At 32.6% G+C, this 24,870-nt stretch overlaps 1 protein-coding gene across 1 annotated transcript in view; it reads left to right on the plus strand.

Annotated features, from left to right (window-relative positions):
* Positions 1 to 24,870, plus strand: part of LOC104513314 (ryanodine receptor 3-like) — a gene marked incomplete at both ends in the record, with an annotated part of 83,105 nt that overhangs the window by 48,441 nt on the left and 9,794 nt on the right. Inside the window, 20 exon segments of the mRNA XM_010156636.1 lie at positions 478 to 718; positions 2,347 to 2,434; positions 2,544 to 2,636; positions 7,162 to 7,176; positions 10,136 to 10,306; positions 10,773 to 10,832; positions 11,971 to 12,102; positions 12,890 to 13,002; positions 16,879 to 16,975; positions 18,488 to 18,597; positions 19,485 to 19,536; positions 20,241 to 20,291; positions 20,570 to 20,669; positions 20,900 to 20,979; positions 21,237 to 21,313; positions 22,694 to 22,767; positions 23,004 to 23,021; positions 23,492 to 23,572; positions 23,975 to 24,063; positions 24,451 to 24,579. Of these exon segments, the coding sequence (XP_010154938.1) occupies positions 478 to 718; positions 2,347 to 2,434; positions 2,544 to 2,636; positions 7,162 to 7,176; positions 10,136 to 10,306; positions 10,773 to 10,832; positions 11,971 to 12,102; positions 12,890 to 13,002; positions 16,879 to 16,975; positions 18,488 to 18,597; positions 19,485 to 19,536; positions 20,241 to 20,291; positions 20,570 to 20,669; positions 20,900 to 20,979; positions 21,237 to 21,313; positions 22,694 to 22,767; positions 23,004 to 23,021; positions 23,492 to 23,572; positions 23,975 to 24,063; positions 24,451 to 24,579 (1,871 nt within the window).

A 24,870-nucleotide genomic window follows, 5' to 3' on the forward strand; every position in this document is an offset into this window, starting at 1 on the left:
CCCAAGACAAAAGAGGTAAAGGAATTCTTTCAGAACACTGTCTTCTGACTGTTTTCTGACATTGTATTAAAAAAACAAACAAAACAAAAAAACAAACACAACCAAAAACCACAGACCACAGCAAACCAAAAAACCACAAAAAACCCTAAAACTGTGTTTTTGTGAGGACTTTGTGTCTCAATCCATACTTTGTTTAGGCTCTAAGTTACAGACATATGCCTGCCAAAACCACGTTAGTTTAATTGATATAAAATTGAAATAATTATATCTGAATTCTCAGTAACTATCTTTTAATCTCGCAATACATTCAGTTGTTACAAAGCTGTTTTCATAGTTTTGTTACTGATTCTGTGATGCTCCAGAAATGTGTGAAGCACTATGACCTTTATGTTTTCTAACACTGCAGAGTTCATATTAATATAATGAAAACCACAAATTGTGCATTAATCATAGGATTATCTATGTTTTTATGTATAGTTTATGCTCAACCCATCATCAGCAAAGCTAGACCTGATCTGCTCAAAACTCACTTTATTCCAACACTGGAGAAATTGAAGAAGAAAGCTATAAAGATAGTGATGGAAGAGGAGCAACTGAGAGCAGATAGTAAAACTGACACTCAAGAAGCTGAGCTACTCATTCTTGATGAGTTTGCTGTTCTTTGTCGAGACCTTTACGCCTTCTATCCAATGTTGATACGTTATGTAGACAACAACAGGTAAATAAAAAGTAATAATTAACCTAATATTTTTTTACTTAATATGCTGGATTTCATCGTAAGATAATTGGAACACAATGCATTTAATGTTATGCTGAAAATCATATCCTGAGTATTTTAAGATTCTTAATTTATAGAATGATGTACCTTAAATTAACAACTTTTTCTCACATGTATTTGCCTTATTTGGTTGTCCTGTAATTGTACTATTATCGTTGAGAACGCATATCCTGAACAGACTTGTTATATATGATACCGCAGTCCAATGATATTACAAATGAATATGCATTTCAAAACTTAAAAACTGGCTAAAACCCTTACCTGTTAATGAAGGGTTGAAAACTTGTTTTGCCTCAATTGAATCACTCTATTTGTAGGTAATACCACAAATATGTTAAACTTTTGTGGGTTTTTTTTTTTTTGTTGGTTTTGTTTTGTTTGTTTGTGGGTTTGTTGTGTGGTTTTTTGGGGTTTTTTTGGGGTTTTTTGTTTGTTTTTTGTTTTTTTTTTTTTTTAATCTGGAAATAAAAACTGTTTGGATAACATTGTACTGCCATTGGAATTACCAGAAGTAATCATCTCAGCCATTTACTGAAGGATTATTCTGTGCCTACACTTTCCCCTTCCTTTGTCTCAGAACATGATCCCATGATGTTCTTCAGAAGAGTATCTAAATTATCTATAGTATCTCAGTTTTTACAGTATCTTAATCCTATCCTTAACAACATTATTCTTCTTTATTCATTCATTGCCCACTTTAATTTTATTTAGGTGTTAGTAAGTATTGGTCTAGTTAGGAGTATTTGCACTGCATGCACAATCATTTATGCTGTGAACCAATGTACACTGAGAGTTATTTGTTTTTTCTAAATTAACTCAAGTCTTTACTATGTCAGCCCTTGTTGTCAAGGAAACACTTCCAATTTTTAGAAAGCACAGATATAATTGGGCTGTGGATAAATGCAACTTGAAAGATAGAGTTAATAAGCATAAGTTATAATAATTTCTTGCATGTCTGCTGTCAGATGCCCAATTTATGTATGGTCATATTAATACATTTTAATTTAGAGACATTTAAGAGGGCTGCATCTGTTAGTTCATTTGCCCAAGTTTTCTGAGCATCCTTGTCCAGACAGAGCCAGACTGAAGTTGCATTAGTTCCTGGATTATAAAAATAAACCAACTAAAGCAGTTAGTCCTCATAGCTCTGCTCACTCATTCTGTTCCCTGTCCTCTTCCATTATAGTGCTTTCTTTTGGATCAGCACGAAGTTTTGATAATGAGGTTTTAATATAGGAAAAAAAAAGAAATAGATAAATACTTGGAGAGTTTTGCTTTTCAGCCATATTTGATTTCTAGTGTGGTTCACAGAATAGGCACAAAACCATGTCTTGGGACCATATGGAGGAAGAGCAGGCAGAAATAAGTAGCCAAAGATTAAGAGCTTTGTTGGAGACAAGTTAAACTACCATGGAAAATGGTCTCTCTCTAACTATGGTCATGGAAATTTGAAGTGATTCTTATTAAACTCCAAGATTAACTACACAAATGTAACCTGATCTGTTAAACATTGTTGTATTTGGTTGTCTTATTTCAAATCTTAAATTTCCCCTTTTTTTTGTAACTAGAGCCAACTGGCTAAAGAAACCAGATGCAGATTCTGATGAACTCTTTCGAATGGTAGCTGAAGTTTTTATCCTGTGGTGTAAATCACATGTAAGATAAGATGTATACTTTTTCTTCCATTTCATTCTATCTTTAAAAATAAATGTGGTACATGTGGATGAATTAAACTTCTGATTACATTTTTTCCCCCCATCTTCAGAATTTCAAAAGAGAAGAACAAAATTTTGTTATTCAGAATGAAATCAATAATTTGGCATTTTTAACAGGAGACACAAAGAGCAAGATGTCTAAAGTAAGTTAATAAAAATTTGTGGATCAGTTAAATCTTCAGTATGTGTTTAATATGTTGTAAGAACGCTATGAAAATCTATTTAGATTGCAGCTGCTGTGCTGGTAGAAGAAACAAAAAATAGTTTTGGTTCTTGATGATAGACACGACAACTACTATGCAACATATAGGCTACATACCTTAGAGTTACTTATTAAATGTCTGCTAAGTAGTCAAAGGCACAAGATTAAAATAAAGGTCTTGATCTGAAAGTAACACATATAAGAGTATATGCGTTGTGATATATGATATGGGTTGTTGATCTTTCAGAAAAAGAAAAAAAAGGTGGACTATTTTATAAAAGCAAATGAAGAAATATTGGTTGCCTGATCATTTTCTTGTGAATGTCAGTCAGTATTGTTCTGTCAACTTTGATGGAGAAATGCTGTCTTTGCATATACCTCTTTATTCATACATACAGCGTGCCACATATGGAACTGTTTTTCTTGTTTCTTATTAATGACCACATTAATTTTTTTTTGCTCATTTGCAATACAACAAGATGCTGACACGATGGCTTGAAATTATATTTGTTACCTGTATAATAGAGAAAATGCATGTTGTCAGGGTGAAAAATGCTGCTTTGACATTAGCTGAGGAAGACTGCCTTGCTCATCTATAGCTATTTGAAGTCAAATTCCAAATCAGTGTTAGTAAATGTAGCAAAGAACCCTTTGTTTTATTCATTTTTGTAATGTGTTTGGAATAACCCTATTTTGGAATTGTTCTAGGGAAGTGGTGGGGTTTACTGTTTTGTTTATCACTGTATTTTAAATGTCTGTAACCTAGCTACTCTAAGTCCAAGTCAGACAAAATGTGCCATTAACTTTCTTAATTATCTTTAAAAAGTTTGCTGCTTTTCTATTACGTGATTTTTAAGTTCTGAAACTTAGTTAAGCCAGACCCTGGTATTGGAAAGTTTGCAAGCAAAAATAACAGATATTCTGTTCATCCTTAGGTCATGACTGGCACTGAACAGCAAGTCAAACCATATAAAAAATTTCCTTCATATTTGGAGGAAAGGAAATTTACAACATGTTTTCTTGTTTTCAAGATGCAGCTCCTTGAAATTACGTGATAGTATTGAAATGTTTGTGTTATTGTCATTAGCAAGACAAGAAGTGGGCACAGTCCAAGCTTTTTGACGATCAGGTGCACAGTAACAGAATCTAACTCATAGCTCTATACTTTTATTGTATGGTAATCACTATGCATACATTTAATACATATACTTCAACATTTATAAATTAGAATTCACCTGAGAAACCAAGAATTAATTCTGCTTTTTTTTTCTTTAAACATGCTAAATTATAATCAGGTGTTTCATATTTCATCTAAATTGTGTCTCACTGCAGTATTGATAATATGATAACATGATGTAAACTGTTAGTGTCATATTTCAGGTAGTCTGGCATGGAAGGAATGACAAAGCAAATCTTTACAAAATAAAGAATAGGTATACTGTTCCAATTTGGGTAAAATAATAGGAATTTAACATCAAGAATCTATTTGACCCATATTTGAAAAGGTTTGGGTATGAGATTACATTTTCAAATGCCTGTTGTGTATACTTCAGTGTACAAATATATTATGTATAAATCCTTGTATAACTATATTTATTCATAACAGAGATGTAGATGCATATGTAAAGCACTTTTCTACATATGAGTATACAGTACAGGGAGATTCTAAACTTCTTTATATGCATATAATATTTTAACCATATTAATATCAAATTATAGCACTGTATTGGTTTTGTATATATGACTTCAAAGCAGGAAATTCAGAATATTTCATAATGTATAATGTAAGTGCTCTAAAACCATAGCATACATTTTCATCTGAATAACTTTTTAAGAATGCATAGTTCAGAATGAACAAGAAAATCTTTTAAGTAATTGAATTTCAGGGTTTCTTACAAGGTTTAATACTTGGTATCTATATCCTCAGAGAATAATCTATAGCAGACATGACATTAGAGAACATTGTTTTTATAATTTCTTGCTTTAGTATTAACATTCAGTTCAAGAAATAGTATGCTAACAGAATAATTAGCCCTTTCCTTTCTATCACCAGTTCCTCTTTATTCACATTTTTAGTGGAAGCAATCATATCCAGTATTTATCAAGCATGAAAATGTACAGATAACTATGAATATGAACATTGGCTATGAACAGTTGGCCCAAGACAGAACCGCTGGGGTCTCTCAAAGGAGTAAGGCTCCATGCTGACGTCAGACTGCTTTAGACAATTGACTATGTTACAACAGAGACTTAGTACTTTTCCTAAGACACAAGATAGTGTGGTAGTACCAGTGTGTAAGGTGTGATATATCATGTATGAAAGGTTCTAGATTTTTACATGCCATATGCAGAAAAAAAATATGCAGAGGATAAAGGATTAAGATTACATTATTTATCAGTAGCTAGTAGCAGAGGTAACAAATGATTGACCATTAAAGTAAATAAATTGATTAAGTACCCATTGTATTTTGATTATATAATATTAACTTTGTTAGTATTTTCTCGAATAAATGTATTAACAGCTGAGCAAGTTTTTTAATTTTTCTTTTCTAAAAAAATGGCAGCAGATTGCTCGGAGGGGAATGGTAAGTTAGAGAACTTTCAGTCCGAGAGAGACTGGTAACTTAGATTGCATTACAATAACAGATTAGTGAAACAAGTGTTGAAATGGAGAAATTAAACACATTCAACTCCACTAATCTGTTATTTTTGAACCCTTCATAGTTTTGTTGGTAAAGTAGCATTTTGATTAAGATACAATGATGTCCTATTGTGTTTTACAGGTAATTGGTATAAAAGACTAAATATATACATTCACGTCTACATAATAAATGTGTAATACATATGTGGGCAATTTTTCTGTGTAAATGCTGGAATCTGAATGCGTGGATGGATATATAATCTCAGTTGCTAAACACTTGCATATCCCACTGAAGTTTTATTTGACTGGCCCTCATTATTAATTTTTTTGTATCTATTTTTAAAAGCATTTTGATCGACCTATTACAGAAGTTTGAGGCAGCCATAAAATCCAAGTTCATATTACAAAACAACATTGTGGTTTGTGCCCATTTGTAATATATAATACATCTTATTTGCAAATACACCATAATTAGAGGATTTCATGTTAGCATTTTCTACAAGAATTTTAGATCTCCTCTTTGAGACTAATTCAGTTGCATAGAATACATTTCCCTTAGATATACTTGGGTAAATCATAAGTGGATTACTTTATGGTCATCTCTAATAAATGAAATATAATTCATGTCTTTCCCTTCAGCATATATATGCTGGGCCATGTCTGTACAGCATCTACATTGAAATGTTCAATTAAAATTTGTTATTTGTCTGCATAAGGTATTGCAGATTCTAAGATGCTTAATTTCATTATTAGTCTTTTAGTCTTTTTTGACTTGTAGATTATTTTCTTCACGATGTGATAAAAATATAGTAGGCTATAAAAAGAGATTTTAATAATATACTGACTTCAACATTTGGGACTAATTTAAGTATCACAAGAAAACAAAGTTACTACTTCAGCTATCACAGAAAGGCAGGGGGAAGATTTGTGGTTTGTTGTTTTGGGGTTTTTGGGGGGGTTTTTTTGTTTGTTTTTAACCAAAAGTTTTCTATAGTATTTTCCCATGCCTGGTCAAGGATTCTTTTGAGTAACAGTTGAATTTCTTTGCCATTTTACCATAATTACATGGGTTTGTTGCTATCTTCTTAAGATTGCCTGACACAATGCTAATACAGTGTTGACTATGGAACACAGGTTTATTTAAGTATATTTATGGTATTAACACAATAAACAGTGAAAAAACCCTCTATGTATGTATGAGAGTTACAGTTGGGTTTATAATAGTGTTCTCAAAATGGGTACTGGCAAGAGATACGAGCTTAAGCCAAGTGTCCTCTCAGGCTGTCTTCAAAATATTAATGAGCTACGCAGTGGGAAAATACATCTAGAAACAAAATGCTGCATCTTCACAATGATAGTTTGATTTTTGTTTCTAAACATAAGTTTTCGCAATCATATTTTGGTGGGGAAAAGAGGTAGAAAGAGCTCTTTTGGTGAAAATGCGAGTATTCTTCATTATTGGACTATCCACAGTTCCAGGCATCTTCCTCTTTATAACAATATTGGGGAAAAATACAATAATTATTTTACTGATGTACTTACTTAGTAGATGTACTACTTTATGTGCTGAAGCAACAAATGGTAGTGTTGAATAATGACAGATAAATTCAGAAGTTCAATCATTTAATAAGGATTAAGCTGAATAAAAATTATTTCATTAAGGACTCGTTCGTTTATACACTTACAGTGTACTGGTTTACCTACAAACGTACAATATTTTTATTGTCCTGATAAAGCTGAGTAAGTTTATTATTAAATTATAAAATTATCGTATTTTCATCTCTTTTACTTATGGTTTTTCTCCCTTTATTTTTCCTTCATACAGGCCATGCAAGTAAAGGTACAGGTCAAAGTGCATGATGTGTCTTTGTTTTAGATTTAGTGATGATCAGGCTCCAAGCATTCTTTCCATTGTTCATAGCAGTGGCGTCACAAAGTGAAGGCTGAGGTTCCACTCACTATAAATTTTCTCTGAGTTAGAGTGGCAGCTGAAATTCCCTTTGGTACTCCCACCTGTTACTTAATGTGAAAATGTAGTAGAGTTACCTTTTGTAATTATTTTAGATGTACATTCTGTCTCTGCTGTCTTTCTTCATTCTGAATTTTTTGCTAATACATTGAGCTGAAATTGTAAAATCAATGTCTAAGTAGAGTCATCAGAAACATCTATTTGGCTTACGATATTCTAGAAAAATACATGGGAGAAAAGTGCTATAATCTATACCTTGTCTGTAGATAAATAGAAGATTGTATTAGAACCAATAAGTTTAAATAAGATAGAGTTCAAATTCTTTCTCTTCCAAAATTAAAATGATCTTTACTGAAAATGTGTTGTGCGACAAAGCTTTGTAATAATCCTTGTTTCTTTTATGTATTTAATGTATTCAAAGCTTTCTTTGTCTCCAGTGAACCATTGTTCACCTTCCTTTGCATCATGCAGATATCTTTTTTAGTATGGATTTCTAACAGAGATGAGTAATTTTTGACCTATGGTGTGTTCTCCATTGGTGGAACAGAAGGAACAGCAAAATGGAGCATAAACCCCTTACATCTTTCCCTTCACCCTGTGTGCTGAGAAGCACACGTGATGCTGTGAAGAGTTTCTAATCAATTAAATTGGAGAAAAAAGTTTAAAAGTGAGCATTTTATTAAACTGATAGACCTGATTTCACGCTTTGCTATTGTCAAACTTCCCCAGGTATATAGAGTAGGATTTAATGAATGCTGTCATGATAAACTTGGAGAATTGAAGGTTTAAGGATGGTTGGTAATATGAATTCCATCTTAACTATTTTTTTTTAATTCTTTCTTCTTTTTGACTTTATATTTAACTATTTCAATCTACTGGAGAATCTGTAATTCTTTTTCTGTAAATATTTATTGAAGAAATGTCCATTTATATGTTTAAATCCTCAGATGAGTAAGTTCCTTATGTGATGTCAAGCAACCAGATTATATCATTCTTCTTGTTGAGGTCCTTTTAGGACACTTAATTATTTAGGTAAAATATATCCAATGTAATGTTCTTTACATGTGAAATGACGATTTTTTGTTTATTTATATAGGTGCATATTAGAGCTGAAAAAAACAATTTTATTGTCACTTGTTTCTGTATGCGACTCTACTTAGACATCTATCAGCAGGAGTTGTGAATTCACAGACAGCAGAGTATGATGGCAAAGGCAGAATGGATCTTCTTCTCATGTTTTAAAAATGTTCAGGTCTTAAGGTTCACCCATCTTGTTCATATGTAGTTATTAATCTCAAATTAAAGTAAAGGAAATTGGATGTTTAAGATGTCCTCAAGCATAAAGATGCAGAACAGTAAAACAGTAAACCAGTAGCTCTCTTTTTTTTTTTTAATATATCTGTTATATATTTTGTTATTCTTTATTTAAGATGCGTAGTGACGCCACTGGAATATAGTGATACATTGTGGGATTTGTTTGTCTGCTGTCAATGTAAAGTACAAATAATATCACTATTATAGCCATTACATCACTGCTATTTCTAAGGCACTTCCAAAAGCAAAGCTTTGAGGCAAAGTACTCTCTTGCAATTGTTAGTTCCTTAGGAAAGGAAGCCACATCCGTTGTGTGTTCCCTCTGACCTGCAAAATGCTCAACACCAGCTACATACACACAGATTCACCATCTAGAAGACAGAATTTGCCAAAATTTACCACCGAGTGGAATATATATATCTGTCTTTTTTTACTTCCAGTGATGACTATGATAATAGTGTGGTAATAATTGGTATAAAATGAATTGCAATGGATTCTGCTGTATCATTATGTTGAACTACACAGTGTATTATAAAAAACAGTAGTCAGTAAAACTAAATTGACAGAGGGAAAAGGATGTGGAGGGTTAAATGCAAACATTTGCTATTTTGTAGTGTTGTATAAGCCTGGAGGCCTAGTCCTGAAATCTTATCTTAGCAAAACTCCCCTTGAATGTAGTAGGAGTTTAATCTAGGTACAGAATTCAGAACTGGGCTATTTTTATGTTGTTGTTGTTGTTTACTATATGTTCATTAAATATATGGTTGTGTTTAAAGATTTTGGTTCATAAATGGAAAATTGTGTGTGAAATATTGTTGTACAGTGTCTGTTGTAAGAAGATAGGACAAATTTTATTCCGTTTTGCTGTTTACTTTTCTGTCTCTATTGTTTTCCTTTTCCTGTTACTCATGATCTCCAAAGATGCAAAAGACTTAGTTTTCCATCCTAGAGTTACTTATATAAGCCAAAGCTAAAGGGCAGGGCTTTTTCCGGAGACACTAATTTATTGGCATTTTATTGCATTAAATTAAAGCCTTTTAGATAGTGGTATTTTTCAGGTGAGACAAATCAGACTATTAATTCATTCAGACTCTGGATAACTAGCTTTGTGTAAGTTTCTCACAAAGATGTAAACATCCTGAATTTGTCTCTGTAACACTGAGAACTAATAGTGTCCCCTGAGTCTGACCCAGCTTTTAATTTTAGGGTTGTTTCTGATTTGAGAGGTAAGATCCAGAAAATATAGTCATATGTATGCATATGTATGAATGCACACAAAAGTATGTTGCTGCTATTAAAATGTTACTGTTATTACAATTTCTGGTTTAGCGCACACCAAAAGTATTCCTTTACTTTACCCACTCAAGACGGTACACCCTTCCACTACTGTAGCATTTTCAGTGAATTGCACTACCCCAGGAACATGGTTTCCTTGGACCATTAGGGTAAGAGCATGTTGGAAAAGTGTTTGATGAGAGAATTACACTCATTTACTTTTCTATTTTTTTAATTATAGTCTGGAGGACAAGATCAAGAGAGAAAGAAATCAAAACGTAGAGGGGATTTATACTCCATACAAACATCTCTGATTGTAGCTGCACTTAAAAAGATGCTTCCTATTGGTCTGAATATGTGTACTCCTGGAGATCAAGAGCTCATCTCTTTGGCTAAGATGAGATACAGCCATGTAAGTGCATACTTTGTAGTAGTTTTTAGTGCAAAATAAGCAGAACTTTATAGACTGGACTTTGATGCATAGATATCTAAGTAGTTAATATAACTAAATATATCAATGTGGTGTAAGAAATTATAGCTGTTAATTCTTCTTTCACAAGAAGAAGTGGTGTGTATAGACATCTGGCATCATTTCCATGTTATTTTCCATTTGTATATAATGTACTTTTTTACATATGCATATTTGTTTGGACAAATACTGAAATACCATTAGCTAGCTTTAAGTCTCTCCAAAGTTTAATGTTTGTTTTGTGGTCAAAATTGAACAAAGCCTTTTGTTGCATGCCCTTCTGCTAACTTCTGTACTTAGAAAACAAAAGGTTAGTTTTCAATATTAAAATAATAGCTGTGCTAAGCTGTACATGTTCTTATGAGATGTATCATAATCTGAATTCCAAAATACTTCTACCTTTCTACAGAGGGACACTGATGAGGAAGTCAAAGAACATTTACGTAACAACTTACATTTGCAGGAAAAGGTAATATAAAAAAATCTGTTTAAAGATGCTGATATGCACTTTTAAAACATAGAAGTCACAATTCGTTTGTTTATTGTGATATGTAAAAATAATTTTTTTAGAAAGAGAATGTAAAAAGCTATTAGAAAAAATGCTATTTTAACATTTTTCTTTGTTATTTTTTCATTGCAAGAATTAGTTTATTTGTAACTTTGGCTGCTATTTTCAAGCTTCAGGAAGTCCTGTAGAATGGGACAAGTGTAAAGAATTGAGATGTTGGTAGTTTTAAAGCTATAATTATTTATAATCAACTCGATCCAAGAAGAAAATAAAATTAAGACTATAGTATTTCAGCTTCTCTTCTTGATCTTAACTGCAGTAATGATTAAACAGTATTTCTAAGAATATATGCATTTTGAAGTGACTATGATAAAATAAGAAAAGCTTGTGTCATCTTAACACTTAAGAGTTTTACAAGCACATTTATGTTGCTGCTATTTATATGCTGAATACACTGTCAAGGTGATACCAAAATGGGATCCTCACCATTCTGTCAATAATAAATAATTTAGATCATTGCCTACAGTCTTAGAATGTACTAGGAGTAACTCATTTATCTGTCACAGGAGATGACTGTCTGGTTGTTATAAATCTGTGTTTACATAAATTTAAATTGGACACACTAAGTAATTCTAATGTGTTTTTTCTATTTCTGTCTTGGAAAAAAAAAATACCCACCAAAAAAACCCACCTTTGGCTGTAACCCTTCCCTTACTGAAATTCCAGTTGTCTTTTATAGACTCCATAAAGCAGCTGTTGGTACAGAAATCCAGTGAGGAATTAAACTCAATCTCAGTACTAAATGTGCTTCCTTATTTTTAATGCAGTTAAATGGGATACAGAAGTCTCAGGGTGCTTTATTTGGTTGCATGAAATAAAAATACAGAAACATGCTTAAAAATTGAGTAGTTACCCAGCAGTATAGAGAATCTAATGCCATTTTTCTGAGCAGCTAGCAGATATTAATTTTGACTAAAAGGGGACAGATGAAGTGCAAGTATCTATAACATTCTTTATTATACTATGAGAATAATAGTTGTGGTTATCAAAATCAGTATCTTCATTCAGCAGCTTATGTACAAAGTGTGTTGGTTTTTAGTCTGATGATCCAGCTGTGAAATGGCAGTTAAATCTGTACAAGGACATTTTGAAAAGCGGTGAACCTAATGACCCTGAGAGAAATGTGGAACGTGTGCAGAGGATATCAGCTGCTCTGTATCATCTGGAACAGGTAAAGTTAAATGTCTGTACTGTGTTTTGAAGTTGCATAAGTTTTTTTCTTGCAGAAATTATTTCCATTTCAGTGAGTCTCATTATTAAAGTTTCTAGATAAAAATTGTGTTTGCACATGTGTGCATGTGCACAGACACACATATGGATGTGTATATATGCTAAGTTTTTAGTGTAATCTGTTGAAGTTCCTTGATTTAGCTTCAGGGAAAACTGGGGATGTATTTGCCTCTGAAAAACTTCGTGAACAGTCGCAAGAAGTATAGTATACAAATCATCACTATTCAGTAGCTGAAAACTGTAATTTTAGGAAGAAATGTTTGCATGTGCACTTATTTTTAATATACTACTTTTAGCCTGACTCCTATTTCTGCACCTGAGGATGTTACAGCAAATTTTGAATTACAAAAAGGCATTTTTACTCTTCCCACATAAAGATAATCCATTTCATTCACAAGTGATATCACACAGAAATTTGTTCACATGAGTAATTGAATATGCATAGTCAGAAACAGAAAAAATAACCATTTTGGATTTTTACCAAGGAGTCCCACACATGAGATATTATGGCATCTTGAGTATAAATTCAGAGGTTCTATATATAAGGACCCCAGTATTTTGTTATTATTATTAAAGAAAAAGAAAAAAAAGAGCTTTTTTTTTCAGATGATGGGAGCATTTGTAACATTTTCTAATTTGCTAACTACATTAACTATGAGCTAAAGACAAAAGTTTTAATAAAAGGTGAAGGCTTTCCATTGTGTATGCTAGAAGATATTTTCCCGTAGGTTGAACAACCACTGAGGTCGAAGAAAGCTGTTTGGCACAAGCTCCTGTCAAAACAACGTAAAAGGGCTGTTGTTGCATGTTTCAGAATGGCCCCATTATACAATCTGCCAAGGTAAATTACTTAAAAGGTTTATTTTTTCATAACATAAGTTTAAATTTCTGCAAGTAAATATTGCTTTTGTTTATACCTGTAAGATTGCTCATTGACAGGCCTATGTAATTTTGTTTGAGACGAAAGGGTTGGTTAGTTAGCAGCTAATTCCTCATGGTAGCAAAATACTTCTCTCATGACAAATAACCAGAGGGGGAAACGACCATAGGAATTACACTGCTTCAAAATCAAAATGCTTCTCTTTGTCAGCTATATAGGTCCTCTAGTTACCTGTAAAAATTTTTAAGATGTTGCTGTTTCTGTCCCTTTTTTACCTCTGGTTTCTCTTTTTACTCTTTATTCTCCTGTGTTCATATTGTTTTCTCTTTTTTATAACTTGTATGGCTATTCCTCTCCTATTGCATGAATGCTTTATGGTCTTTAGCTTGTCTGAGGCAATCTTTAGCTACTACATCAGAATGTTATATGCATTAAAGCAGCTATTGGGGCAGAGCAGTGCAGAATTGTATTTTGGACTTGTGTGTTGCTCTGCTTCTAACTCCAGTTGATTGTAGATACCACAGAGTCCAAGATCAAGTGCATTCTGTGCCTGGATCAATCTACTGCTTTGAACAGAATATTAAGACCAAACAGCATTGGAGTCATTTTCTTTACCCTGTTCCTATGCAACAAATCTGGTTTTTATTCAGATACAGCCTAAGCAGAACTTTGAATAAGTTTGTTTCTCATCATCTTCTGCACTTTTTCACCTTTCATGTTTAATATTTTCAAAGATTGTTTGCAAAGTATTTAACAGAAGAGTTGCACTGCATTTTTAAGTGCCTTTATTAAAGCAAATCTACCTGCTTGATGTTGGCTAAAGATCTGTGCCACTAACATACTGGAAGATTAGGTTTGCACAAGATTAATAAAAAGCCAGTTATACTGTAAAAAGCACAGATCCTTCCTTTACAGAAAGTAGTAGTTCTAGACTATAACAACTTCTCTAAGTTGTCATACTGCCATCAGGCAATCTTTGAAGAACCAGAGAAATGAAAATGTGTAAGTACAACATAAGAACAACCCAGCTACTATCAACCATTTCATCTTCAAGAACTGTGTTTTAGAGGAAGTGGTATGAAGAGCACACATTTCACTATAACATTTTTGTGAACATTTTTTTAATAACCATATCCAGGGTTTATAAATTTTTAAATGTTTGTAATGTATATGAGCACCAAAATAATAAAAATGGTTCAACTTATTTAATAAAAACCCACATCTATTATTTTTGAGGTTGATGGAGCACTTGCCAAGAGGCAAAATGGCTTATGAACCTGTATATTCATTTTCAAGAAAATATGGAGTAATACTTATTCAAGTAGAACACTTACATTATCTGTAATTTTCATTCAAAACTTTTCTGTGTTAAAAAGATTGAGGTTGGTTCTTCTTAAACTTTATGGTAGATTTTGTGGTGGAGTTCACTCCTAATTTAAAATTGAATGTGAAGCAAATCCATCCAGTTTTTTCATCTTGTAGATTATAAAAGTGAATAGTCACAAAACTGTTTTAGCCAATTAATTTGGTGTCTGCACTTCAAAACAGGAAAGAGTAACTTAGAATCATAAAATCATAGATTAGTTTGAGTTGGAAGGGACCTTTAAAATTCCAATCCCTGTACACTGAGCAGGGACTTTTAGGTATGTTGATGGGTGCAGAACAAAGTTTTAAAATTCATTACTTTATAGACACATTTTTTCCTAGATAAATCATAGGATTCTGACAGGAATATTAGGCTATCACACTATTATGTACCTATAACTATCTCCATTATTTAAATTGATTGTGTTGTTAAGACATTTCTGAACCCTAGGGAGATTGTTTCTAGTGGAGTATGATTAATTCTAGGAGCTATGTAAATCCCTTTGAACCAGAGTTTCAAATGCAGCCCTCCTTATCTTGTTTATTTGTTCATTTTAGCTGCAGCTTTATATTGGGAGTGTAAGTTCTAAATTTGATGTTAGAATCAATTAATTTAAGGGACAGTAAGCAAAAATTATGGTGGTACCCTTTCATTTGTCCTAAAAAAGTTTCATAACTTCAGTAAATAATGAGCTCTCTCTTTGGTAAATTGTTGGGACGTCTAGGTGGCTTTCAATATAATTTAATGTTAATCTCATATTTTATTCTAATTTTCTTCAAAATACATTGTTATATGTATCAGTTTTTAGGAATCCCAGTAAGATATTTCAAAAATTGAAATGTCTATTGATATGCAGATATTTGTTAAATCACAGAGAGATTACTTTCACTTCTACCATAAATATTCCAAGTACTCCCTTTTCTGAGAGTTACAAAAGTAAGAGTTGTATTTTAAAGTATTTTTAATTTTCAAGGAAAATAGCATCAGTTAAGTTAGGAAATACTAATTCTTCATGTTCAGTGTTTAATGAATGTACATGGCCTCAAAAACTGTTCTATGTGGTAAGTGTTTTCTCTGAGATGTGTGTATTTATGTTTGATGTTTTAAGGAAATTAATTTGTAAAAGAACTGTCTTATTGTCTGTCATCTGTATATGCACATAGATGCAGCAAAGTTGTACATGGCAATTTTTCATACACAGTTTATGAATACATTCTTTCTGACTATTTTATTGAATATAACTTGTGCCTTTCTTCAATGAAAACCTATATGCTTTTCTTCAGACACAAAATTAGCAATTTCTTCCTGAGCACCTTTCAACGTGTTTGGCTGGAAAAAGTACATGAAAAAACTCAGTATGACAGGCTTATACTCAAGTTAACGGTAATGTAACTTGTGGAGAGCCTCTTCCTTATGCGCACACTTATTCCTTCCCAGCCATGATTTAATGTTATCATAAAACATGAATTTGTACAATTTTCAGAGGGGATTCTGATTGGTCAGTTTTTGAAATTTGATAATAAAATGGCACTAGTGCCAGCAGGAGAGCCTAGAAGGTTGGCTCAATAGCTTATCCATTCTAAAAATAATAGTTCATGTGCACAGTGTATGTAAACGACTTATAGTATATACAGGCAATTTGTACAGTTTTTGTTAGTGGTGCAGGATAAAAGTAAATTAAAAGGCTGTGTAGAACAACCTTTGTAGCCTCATATAGTCCACCTCAAAATGAAATTTTCCTCAGAATGTAATGTAAAGGTAGAATCTTTTGGCCATAATTATTATGTGTAGTCTTTCTATGAGCTATATTTTAAGTGAAAGGTTAAATTAATTAGTACTGTATAGTAGTAATTAATATGCTTAGGAGTTTTCTAGAATTGGTCATTTTCTAGAGCAGATTCTGTGTATTCCTAATCCAGCTTCTTTGAGGACACATTAATACTGTCCTGATTTGGAACTGAAAGAAAAGAAGCTGAGGTTAGGCTCCTCTCTGTGGAAGAAGGCAACGATTGTGTGTAGATAACATGCTGGAAAGCACTTGATAAATAGTTTGGTGTTGATGGCCAACTTCTGCTGTCTCAATGTCCTAATTCTAGTAAACTAGATTTACATCTCATAGGTGTTAATGCCATCCACTTGTTGTACAAACACCCACCAGTCTGTTCAAGTGTTTATTTTTCTCATGCTTGCGTTACAGTCTCAGTCCTGCAGTTTCATGTATAATCTATATTAGCATTCCCAAAGTCTTCAAAAGAAAAAAGTAATGTATAAATGTGTATAAAAACACAGTAAGACCATCTCAAACTACATGCAGATTTGTCACTGGATGTTAGATATGTTTTGCATTTTGTTTCACTGACCAATCAGAGGATCAGAATTGTACAAATGCGTATCCTTACTAATCATTAACCACCTGAGCTGTATACTATGTTCCTTTACCCCTCTTGATCTCACTTTCACAACCCCCCCAGGCACCGTTCTATTAACCTCTTCCTCCATGGCTATCAGAACTATTGGATAGAAACAGAGGAATATTCATTTGAGGAGAAACTAGTTCAGGATTTGGCTGTAAGTACTGACATAATAGGACATATTTTTCAGTGCCCATTTAGTGTATATTCTCTGCATCTATTATAACCTATATTTAATTTTTGTGTATTGTATGCATATGCATAACCTTATAAAATATTAAGCCTTATGCTTCAGGGCATAAGGTCATTTTCTGCTCTGGTCAAAAAGACATTTGTCCTGTGGTGCACACTGAAGTGCATTAAGGTGGTATACGCCTTCAGATGAACAATGCGATACTCATTCTTGATAAATGGAGATAAATGGATTAGATGAAATGTCGGACTATTTTTGTCTTCATGGTAATTCCTATGTTCCTATATTTTATTTACTGTTTTTCTAAAGCTTGGCACAATAGATCCTTTTCCCCTTTTTAAAATTTATGTTGATGCATAATTAATTTTAACATTTTCAGCTTTGATCCAAATTAATTTTGCTGTTTTCTCGTTGATACATCATAAAGAGGAGTAAATATATGCAGCCATATTCAGCAAAAAAATTAGTTTACATGGGTAATTGATAAAACTGATCGGTAAGCTTCAGCATTTTGTCACTGAGTATTGATTCAGAAAGCCTACTGCTTTTTCTCTCCCCTCTTTGTAGTTAGTTTGTTAAAATACTTCCAAGGGCCCTAGCCTCATAGTAACTAAACACCATGAAAATGAATATATATAGCTTCATGGATCACATGAAGGTGTATCAGGCGATGCTTCAGTGTTAGCAAAAGCAGTCATGTGCTTTAAAAAGACCCACAGGTATAGAAGGTTGTATGACTTTTCAAAATTACAGCCAACATCATCATCTTATACTCTGGACATATGGTCACAGTCTTTGTTTGATTTTGTTGCTTCTTTGCAACAAAATTCAGATTTACTAGAGAAGTAAATTGAACTTCTGCAATTACAATTATTACTCAAATTACAATAGTTCTACAATAATTACAAACCCTACAAAGGGGTGATAACACAGGTAATGTAAAGGTCATACACTGCTGTTTTGCTAGTGATGGCTGTGTTATATTTCAGACTGCCAAAAACCGTTTGAAGTTGACAAGTAAGAGCAGTAGAAATTATATATGAAAGTATAGTAGCAAACTGTAGTCAGAATGGAATGCATCTGATTATATCATTAAACGTATTTCCATTTACCAATAATACTCCTAAATATTTGAGCTAGGACTCTCTTTCAATTCTGATCCACTGGAAACACATAATTTCTGCTGAATAAGGCTTCCCTGGGATTTTCACTGACTCATTCTCGAAACCTTGCAAATGGGAAACTTCTAATGTTACTATCAAATATTAGTAACAATCAGATCCTCTAACTCTGAGTCATAAAGGCACATAATGTTGCAGTTACGCTGTAAGCTACTGAATAAGACAAATACTGGAAGTTAATACAAATCAGACAGAATAAAATCACTGAAATCCTTTCCTAAACTTAATTACTCAATTGTTTTTTTTCTTACTCATGAAGTCTAATTTCTATATTCTAATGTAAATCTTGAGACAGACACTTCCAAAAAAAGAAGAAGAGGAAGAAGAAGAGACCGAGAAAAAACATCCTGATCCACTTCATCAGATTATACTCTATTTTAGTCGCAGTGCTCTCACAGAGAGAAGGTAAAAAAAGCTGTGTTGAAAAGCACATTGAGTAAAACCACCCAGTAACTGAATTTCTAATAACATTAGAGAAGTTATTTAACACAACTGTAGTTCATTATTGTGTGTGGTGAATATTTTTGACTCTCAGTTTCATTAGAGCTTTTATATATTTAAACTTGGTATAACTTTTGTATTGAGACAAATACTGACTATTGTTGATGTTTTAAAAGCTTGGTAAATACCCAATATGAATAAAAACCAAGCATGAATTCTCATAGAAACATGAAGTCTATAGGAACTGCTGGTTCATGCGGAGTACCCTCTCCTGGTCTCTGCTGATAATAAATGTGTGTTCTTCTTGTTGCTATTCATTACATTTTATTCAGTATGTCAGAAAAGTTTTCACTGATGATTAGTATGAATCTCTTTCAGTGCCAGTTTCTGGTTTGAATTTAGACTGCTGATTAGCATATGTATTTTGCATGAGCAGAGTACTTCAGTGCTTCATATGCTTTTTCTCTATGAGTAACATAATCTTGCCATCTGACAGTTATAATTAATCTTGTATCTATATAGTATATATAGTATGTAAGTATATGGTATTTTCTGCACCTGCAACAGACAGTGATCCTCAGTTATTCAACATGACTAAGTTGGATATACAAATATACTTCTAAATTGTTTAATTAAAAGGTTACACAGACATGGTTTGAGGTAATAAAATATATTTATAATGCAATTTTCAAGTGTAATAACATTTCAAGTAGATACTTAAATTTGGTATTTACTTATGATTTAAATATTTATTTATTTTATATTTAAATGGTATTTAAATATTAGTAGGAGTATGACATCTTTTTATTATTACATCATAAAATAATTATAAATTTTTTTACTCTTTATAGTAAACTAGAAGATGATCCTTTATATATTGCCTATTCCGCCATGATGGCAAAGGTAAATATACCATTTCAAGTTCCGTCACTTACTCCACTCAGGTACTTGCCATTAATTTTACATGGTTTTTAAACATTTTCCTTCTGTTTGTTGTGTGGACTGCCTGATAGTAGTAACTTCTCCTTTATAACGAAGCAAATGCTTTTCAGAGTTACATATATGATGACAAATTTCCTACATTAACATACTATTATAAAATTCCAGTGGATGCAATCATGCTGATATCACTTGGCAATTTGTTTTTTACAGGATTAACTCATGAACAGTCTTAACAATGTTAGTTGTCTTTTATTCTTTGGGTAATTACTTTGGAGTTAATATTTGAAGTCTGCCAAAAATAACTTGGCAATCAACTTTTGCAACATATTGATTGCAGCTGACATATGTGAGGAGAGTTTGACTGTGAAGATAAATATTATGGGTATAGATAGAGATATGACACAAGAACATATATCCTGCAGTTCCAGGGTGTATATGTAGTTGGATGAATACCCTGAAGTACTCATACATTAGGGAATATCAGCTTCCTAGTGTGAATGAGCAAAAATACTAGAGAATACAGGGATTTAAAATCATCTTAATGCCTTTAATTATTGCCTGAAAAAAATTTTCTTTGGCCAGTTTTGTGGAAATACTATAGTAAAAAAACCCATTATGTTTCATACTAAGTCAAATATTGTGACTTCTGTTTCTAATATAAAAAGAGCTGCCAGGAAGAAGAAGAAGAGGAAGAAGAAAAAGAAAAGACATTTGAGGTAAGAGGTTAAATAACATTTCTTTCTCATTGTGTAATGTGCAACTATTTTAAATATATTCACTAGAATAAATGCAAGAATAACACAGTGTGTATTGAGCTGGTTTACAGCTGGTTGGATATTCACATATAAGAAAGACAGGGTGTTCTCAAGTTTTGAATGAAACAACCCATGGATTATGGAGGCAGATGGCCTTCAACAACTTCAGATTTCTCATCTTATTTTTCCTGAATCAGTTCCAGTCTGTATTCTGTTCTCATTTTTGTTCCCAAACCCAGGAGAAAGAAATGGAAAAACAGAGAACTCTTTATCAACAAGCTCGCTTACATGATCGTGGAGCTGCTGAGATGGTCCTTCAGATGATTAGCGCAAGCAAAGGTAATGTTCCGTGAAGTATTAAAAGTGTACATGGTATACATATCATAGGTGTAATGCAGTACGTGTAGTATATTATGTCACCATACCTATGATATGTATATTATATACAACTTGTATATGGTATATAATGAGACAAAATAAATGTTAGTTAAAACTATACTAGATAAAATTTCCAGATTGCTTTTCTGATTGAATTGCAAGTTTTAATGACCGTAGTCTTGTTCTGACAGGTCACACTGGACCCACGGTTGTTGAAACACTAAAACTTGGTATTGCTATTCTAAATGGTGGGAATACCATAGTTCAACAGGTAATGCTTTTCTAACTACTGTAAGGCTTGCTTGTATAAAGGAGGCAAGAAATTTTGAGATTTTTAATGTTTAGTGCATTTAATTTTAAGCTAAACAGTGAAGAAACAACCTGTTATTTTTGGTACAATAACAATGATATTTTTGCTTGCCAGTGATTTGCATTTTGAATTGTAATGCAGGAAGTTGTTAATTCAAATATTTTTAATACAGATTTTTTTTTCCCTCCCCCCCCCCCCCAAAAATGTATGCCCTCTAGAAAATGCTGGACTACTTGAAGGAGAAGAAGGATGCTGGATTTTTTCAAAGTCTCTCTGGCTTGATGCAGTCCTGCAGGTAAAAACTTAAATTATATTATTACAATTTCAGTTTTATTCAGGTTGGTGGCTTATTGCTCAGTGCAGGTGGATTTATTAGATTTAATTTACAGGAGCCATAGACTGTAGAACTCTCATGGGAGTTTTTTTGTGAATCAGAATATTATGTTAGTCTCTTAGAGTATTCTTCCAAACAAGAAAATAAAGCAAATATTGTGTACGTCTTTGAGGTAAAAAATAAGGGCTCCTTTACTAGTTCCAGATCCCTCAAGTTTTCTGTCTAGGTGGTTCTAAGGGTGGAGGAAAGCCATCATGGAAGGAGAGACAGGCTACTGAAGCTTTAATAAGGTTCCAGATTCTGCACATCTCTGACAAGTTACATAATCTCTTTGTCTTCATCTGAATCCTATGCATCAGTATTAGGTTTGTTAGAGATGGCATGTGGCCAGTGAGACTACAGTAGTCCATTCCCCTGATAAACCAGAAGTTCACATTAGTTAATGTAAAGCACTCCTAGGAAGAAAGTGGAAAACTGTTGGTGTTTCTGATTACTCTTAAAGTAGACAACCTCCTTTTCTCAGTCTTTTTTAACAACGGAAGGGTTTTGGAATAGACTAGGGATTAGAAGCAGAGAATCTATATGAAGACAAGCAACAGTGACGCACTGCGAAAGTTAGTGCTGAATCATTGCAACCTAATTAAATAACATCTATCTTGTAATTTTTTTCATTTATGTAGAACAATTCAGCCAGGACTTGCTCAAAAAGGACCTGCAGTGATAATATTACCAATTGTGTTTGTGCATCATTCAGGACTTTATTAAAAAAGGTTTTGATAAAATTACTTGAATGCCAACAAGAGCATAAAAATGATGCTTTAAAAATGCTTTTGGTTTTAATGATGTCACTAGATAGTAGAATACATGACTGCATTGCTGTCTATCTGGGAAAAAAAAAAAGGTAGATAATCATAGAATTGTATTTGGTCTGTTTGAATGAAAGTATTCTGACTGGGTGGTGGGAAAAATCATCATCTGCTATTCCAGGTGCTGGGCTATGCCAAGTTAGCAAAAGAAAATTTAAATATCAGTGTATTTTGACCTTGGAAGATATGGAATATCTGATTCCATACATGTCTTCTGAATATGGAATTGGACATTCCATGACTTCTGAACAGCATAATAATGCATAATATATACAGTAGCAATATGACAGAAATAATAGTGATAACAGTGGAAAACGGTGTGACTGAGAAATAACTGCAATAAGTGCTCAAGACCAGTTGATGAAGACCTCTGGGGATTTCCTAGAGGAAAATGATTTTCCATTTTTCCATTGTGTATTGTAATACTTCTTCCTGTTTGTTGGTTTTTTGTTTCTTTGTTTGTTTTCAATATAAGTGTTCTTGACTTGAATGCGTTTGAGAGACAAAATAAAGCAGAAGGCCTGGGAATGGTTACTGAAGAAGGAACTCGTAAGTAGAATGAAATTGATCCTAGTAGTGCTTAAAATATTCATGCTTCCTTCTTTAACTAGAACTATTTACTGTGGCTTGAGGTTTCTGTTGATAAACTTACTATAAATAATTCTAGGATTTGAGTTCTGAGTATGCTTTATATTTACAAAATCTTTAGCAATAATTTTTAAGAAAAACATTGTAACTTCCAAAATTCTTATCCTGTATTCTTGTTATTTTTCTTTGATCCACAGTCATCGTTCGTGAGCGTGGTATGTTTGGGTTTACAGTTTTCAATACTATTGTTGCAAAATGTGTTGCAAATAGAAAGTCTTTAATTGCATCTTCCCAGATATCTTTAGGTTTAGTTTTATGGTCTGCAGCAGGTTGTGTGTTCAGCTTGGATAAACAGTTTGATGCTTATTAAAGAAGTGTCATTCATATTTAAGGCATGATTTTAGCTATGACTAACCATTTACTTATTAGATATATACCCTGTTGCTTTCTTTTTTTTTTTTTTTTAATCATGGATGCATTGGAGTGCTAAATATTTTGGCTTTGCTTTTTCTGTCTCAGTTTTTCTTTTCAATATTATCTGTCTGTTTCATTTAAATTGCTTTAATGCTTTTATAATACTGTTTTTTATTAGAATTCCAGTTTTAAAGGTTGCTCTAAGATTATGTGTTCTGCATCTTTAATCATAAGAGTTTTCACATAATAATTTTATCTATATATTTTAAAGGTGAAAAGGTGTTGCAGCATGATGAATTTACTCGAGATTTATTTAGATTTTTACAACTGCTCTGTGAAGGGCATAACAATGGTAAGTCAATTGAATTAACTTTTTGGAAAAGGTGAGATGAGTCTGTCCTTAAACAGAGTTGGATAGAACTGATTCTAATGGTTTTTTCCTCATATTTCATTTCATTTTCTGAGGGAAACTGGCATGCCAACAATTTGAATTGCAGATTTCAATTTGAATATTTAAGTCTTAATATAATTTCAGTTTTTATGCCAATCCTAATAGTAAAGCCTATTGTAGATCATGTAGATAACAGTTCTTCAGTTATATTTACATTGTGATCTACTGTAGTTCAATTTCAACCATGTAAGCATCTATACCCAACAAGGTACTTAAAAAGAATGTATTCTCAATGTTTCCATGAAAATAACCTTGGATATTTTATTTTTATGTATACTAATCAAGCACAAATCACTATTTCAGATTTTCAAAATTATCTACGTACTCAGATGGGCAACACCACAACAGTGAATATTATCATTAGTACAGTTGACTATCTCTTGCGTCTTCAGGTGAGGAAAAAACAGAGGAAAATGTTGTATAACATATTTGTCCTTCCTTCATTTTTATAAATTCACATTTTACTGGAATCAAATGTGAAAATACCCTCTTCGGGGATATCTAAAATAAATAATTCTGATTTAATTTATTTAATCTCTTCTTTCCTTTTAAAACACTTGACCTTTCATAATTCTGTATGAAACCAGATGTTTTTTCACTCCTGCAGGCGGAATATTTAGATCTAAATGCAGAAAGTTATTGTCATGAGAAATAGATTGACACAGAAATATTAAATTTCATCTGCTGTTGATTCAACCTTTGGCCATAAAATTGCACGCAGTAAATACTTCATGCAGAATCCAAAATTAGAAAATATAACATTATTGTTTTTTATATAGGAATCAATCAGTGACTTCTATTGGTATTATTCAGGAAAGGATGTCATTGATGAATCAGGACAACGTAACTTCTCTAAAGCTTTGGCTGTCACCAAACAAATATTCAATTCCCTTACAGAATATATCCAGGTAAACAAAATGTTTTGCACAAGGTACCAACACTGAAGTTCTATTATTACATGACCTCATCATGAACTATCATAGATTTGTAAATATCTTGGCTTTATTTTGCTTGATTTTGATAAAGTTACATGGAATCCTGGGCCTAGTGTAAAATTAATGCTAAAAAATGTGAATGGCTGCACATTTAACAGGATGCAATCTATTATTTATGCACTAGATACCAAAGGAACTGTGGGAAGCTTCTCATGTAGCTTCATGGAAGCCTGAAGTTCCTTTTTTTATTTTTTCAGTGAGAAA

Source organism: Eurypyga helias, unplaced genomic scaffold, assembly GCF_000690775.1.
Source record: "Eurypyga helias isolate BGI_N326 unplaced genomic scaffold, ASM69077v1 scaffold14238, whole genome shotgun sequence".
Lineage (NCBI taxonomy): Eukaryota > Metazoa > Chordata > Aves > Eurypygiformes > Eurypygidae > Eurypyga > Eurypyga helias.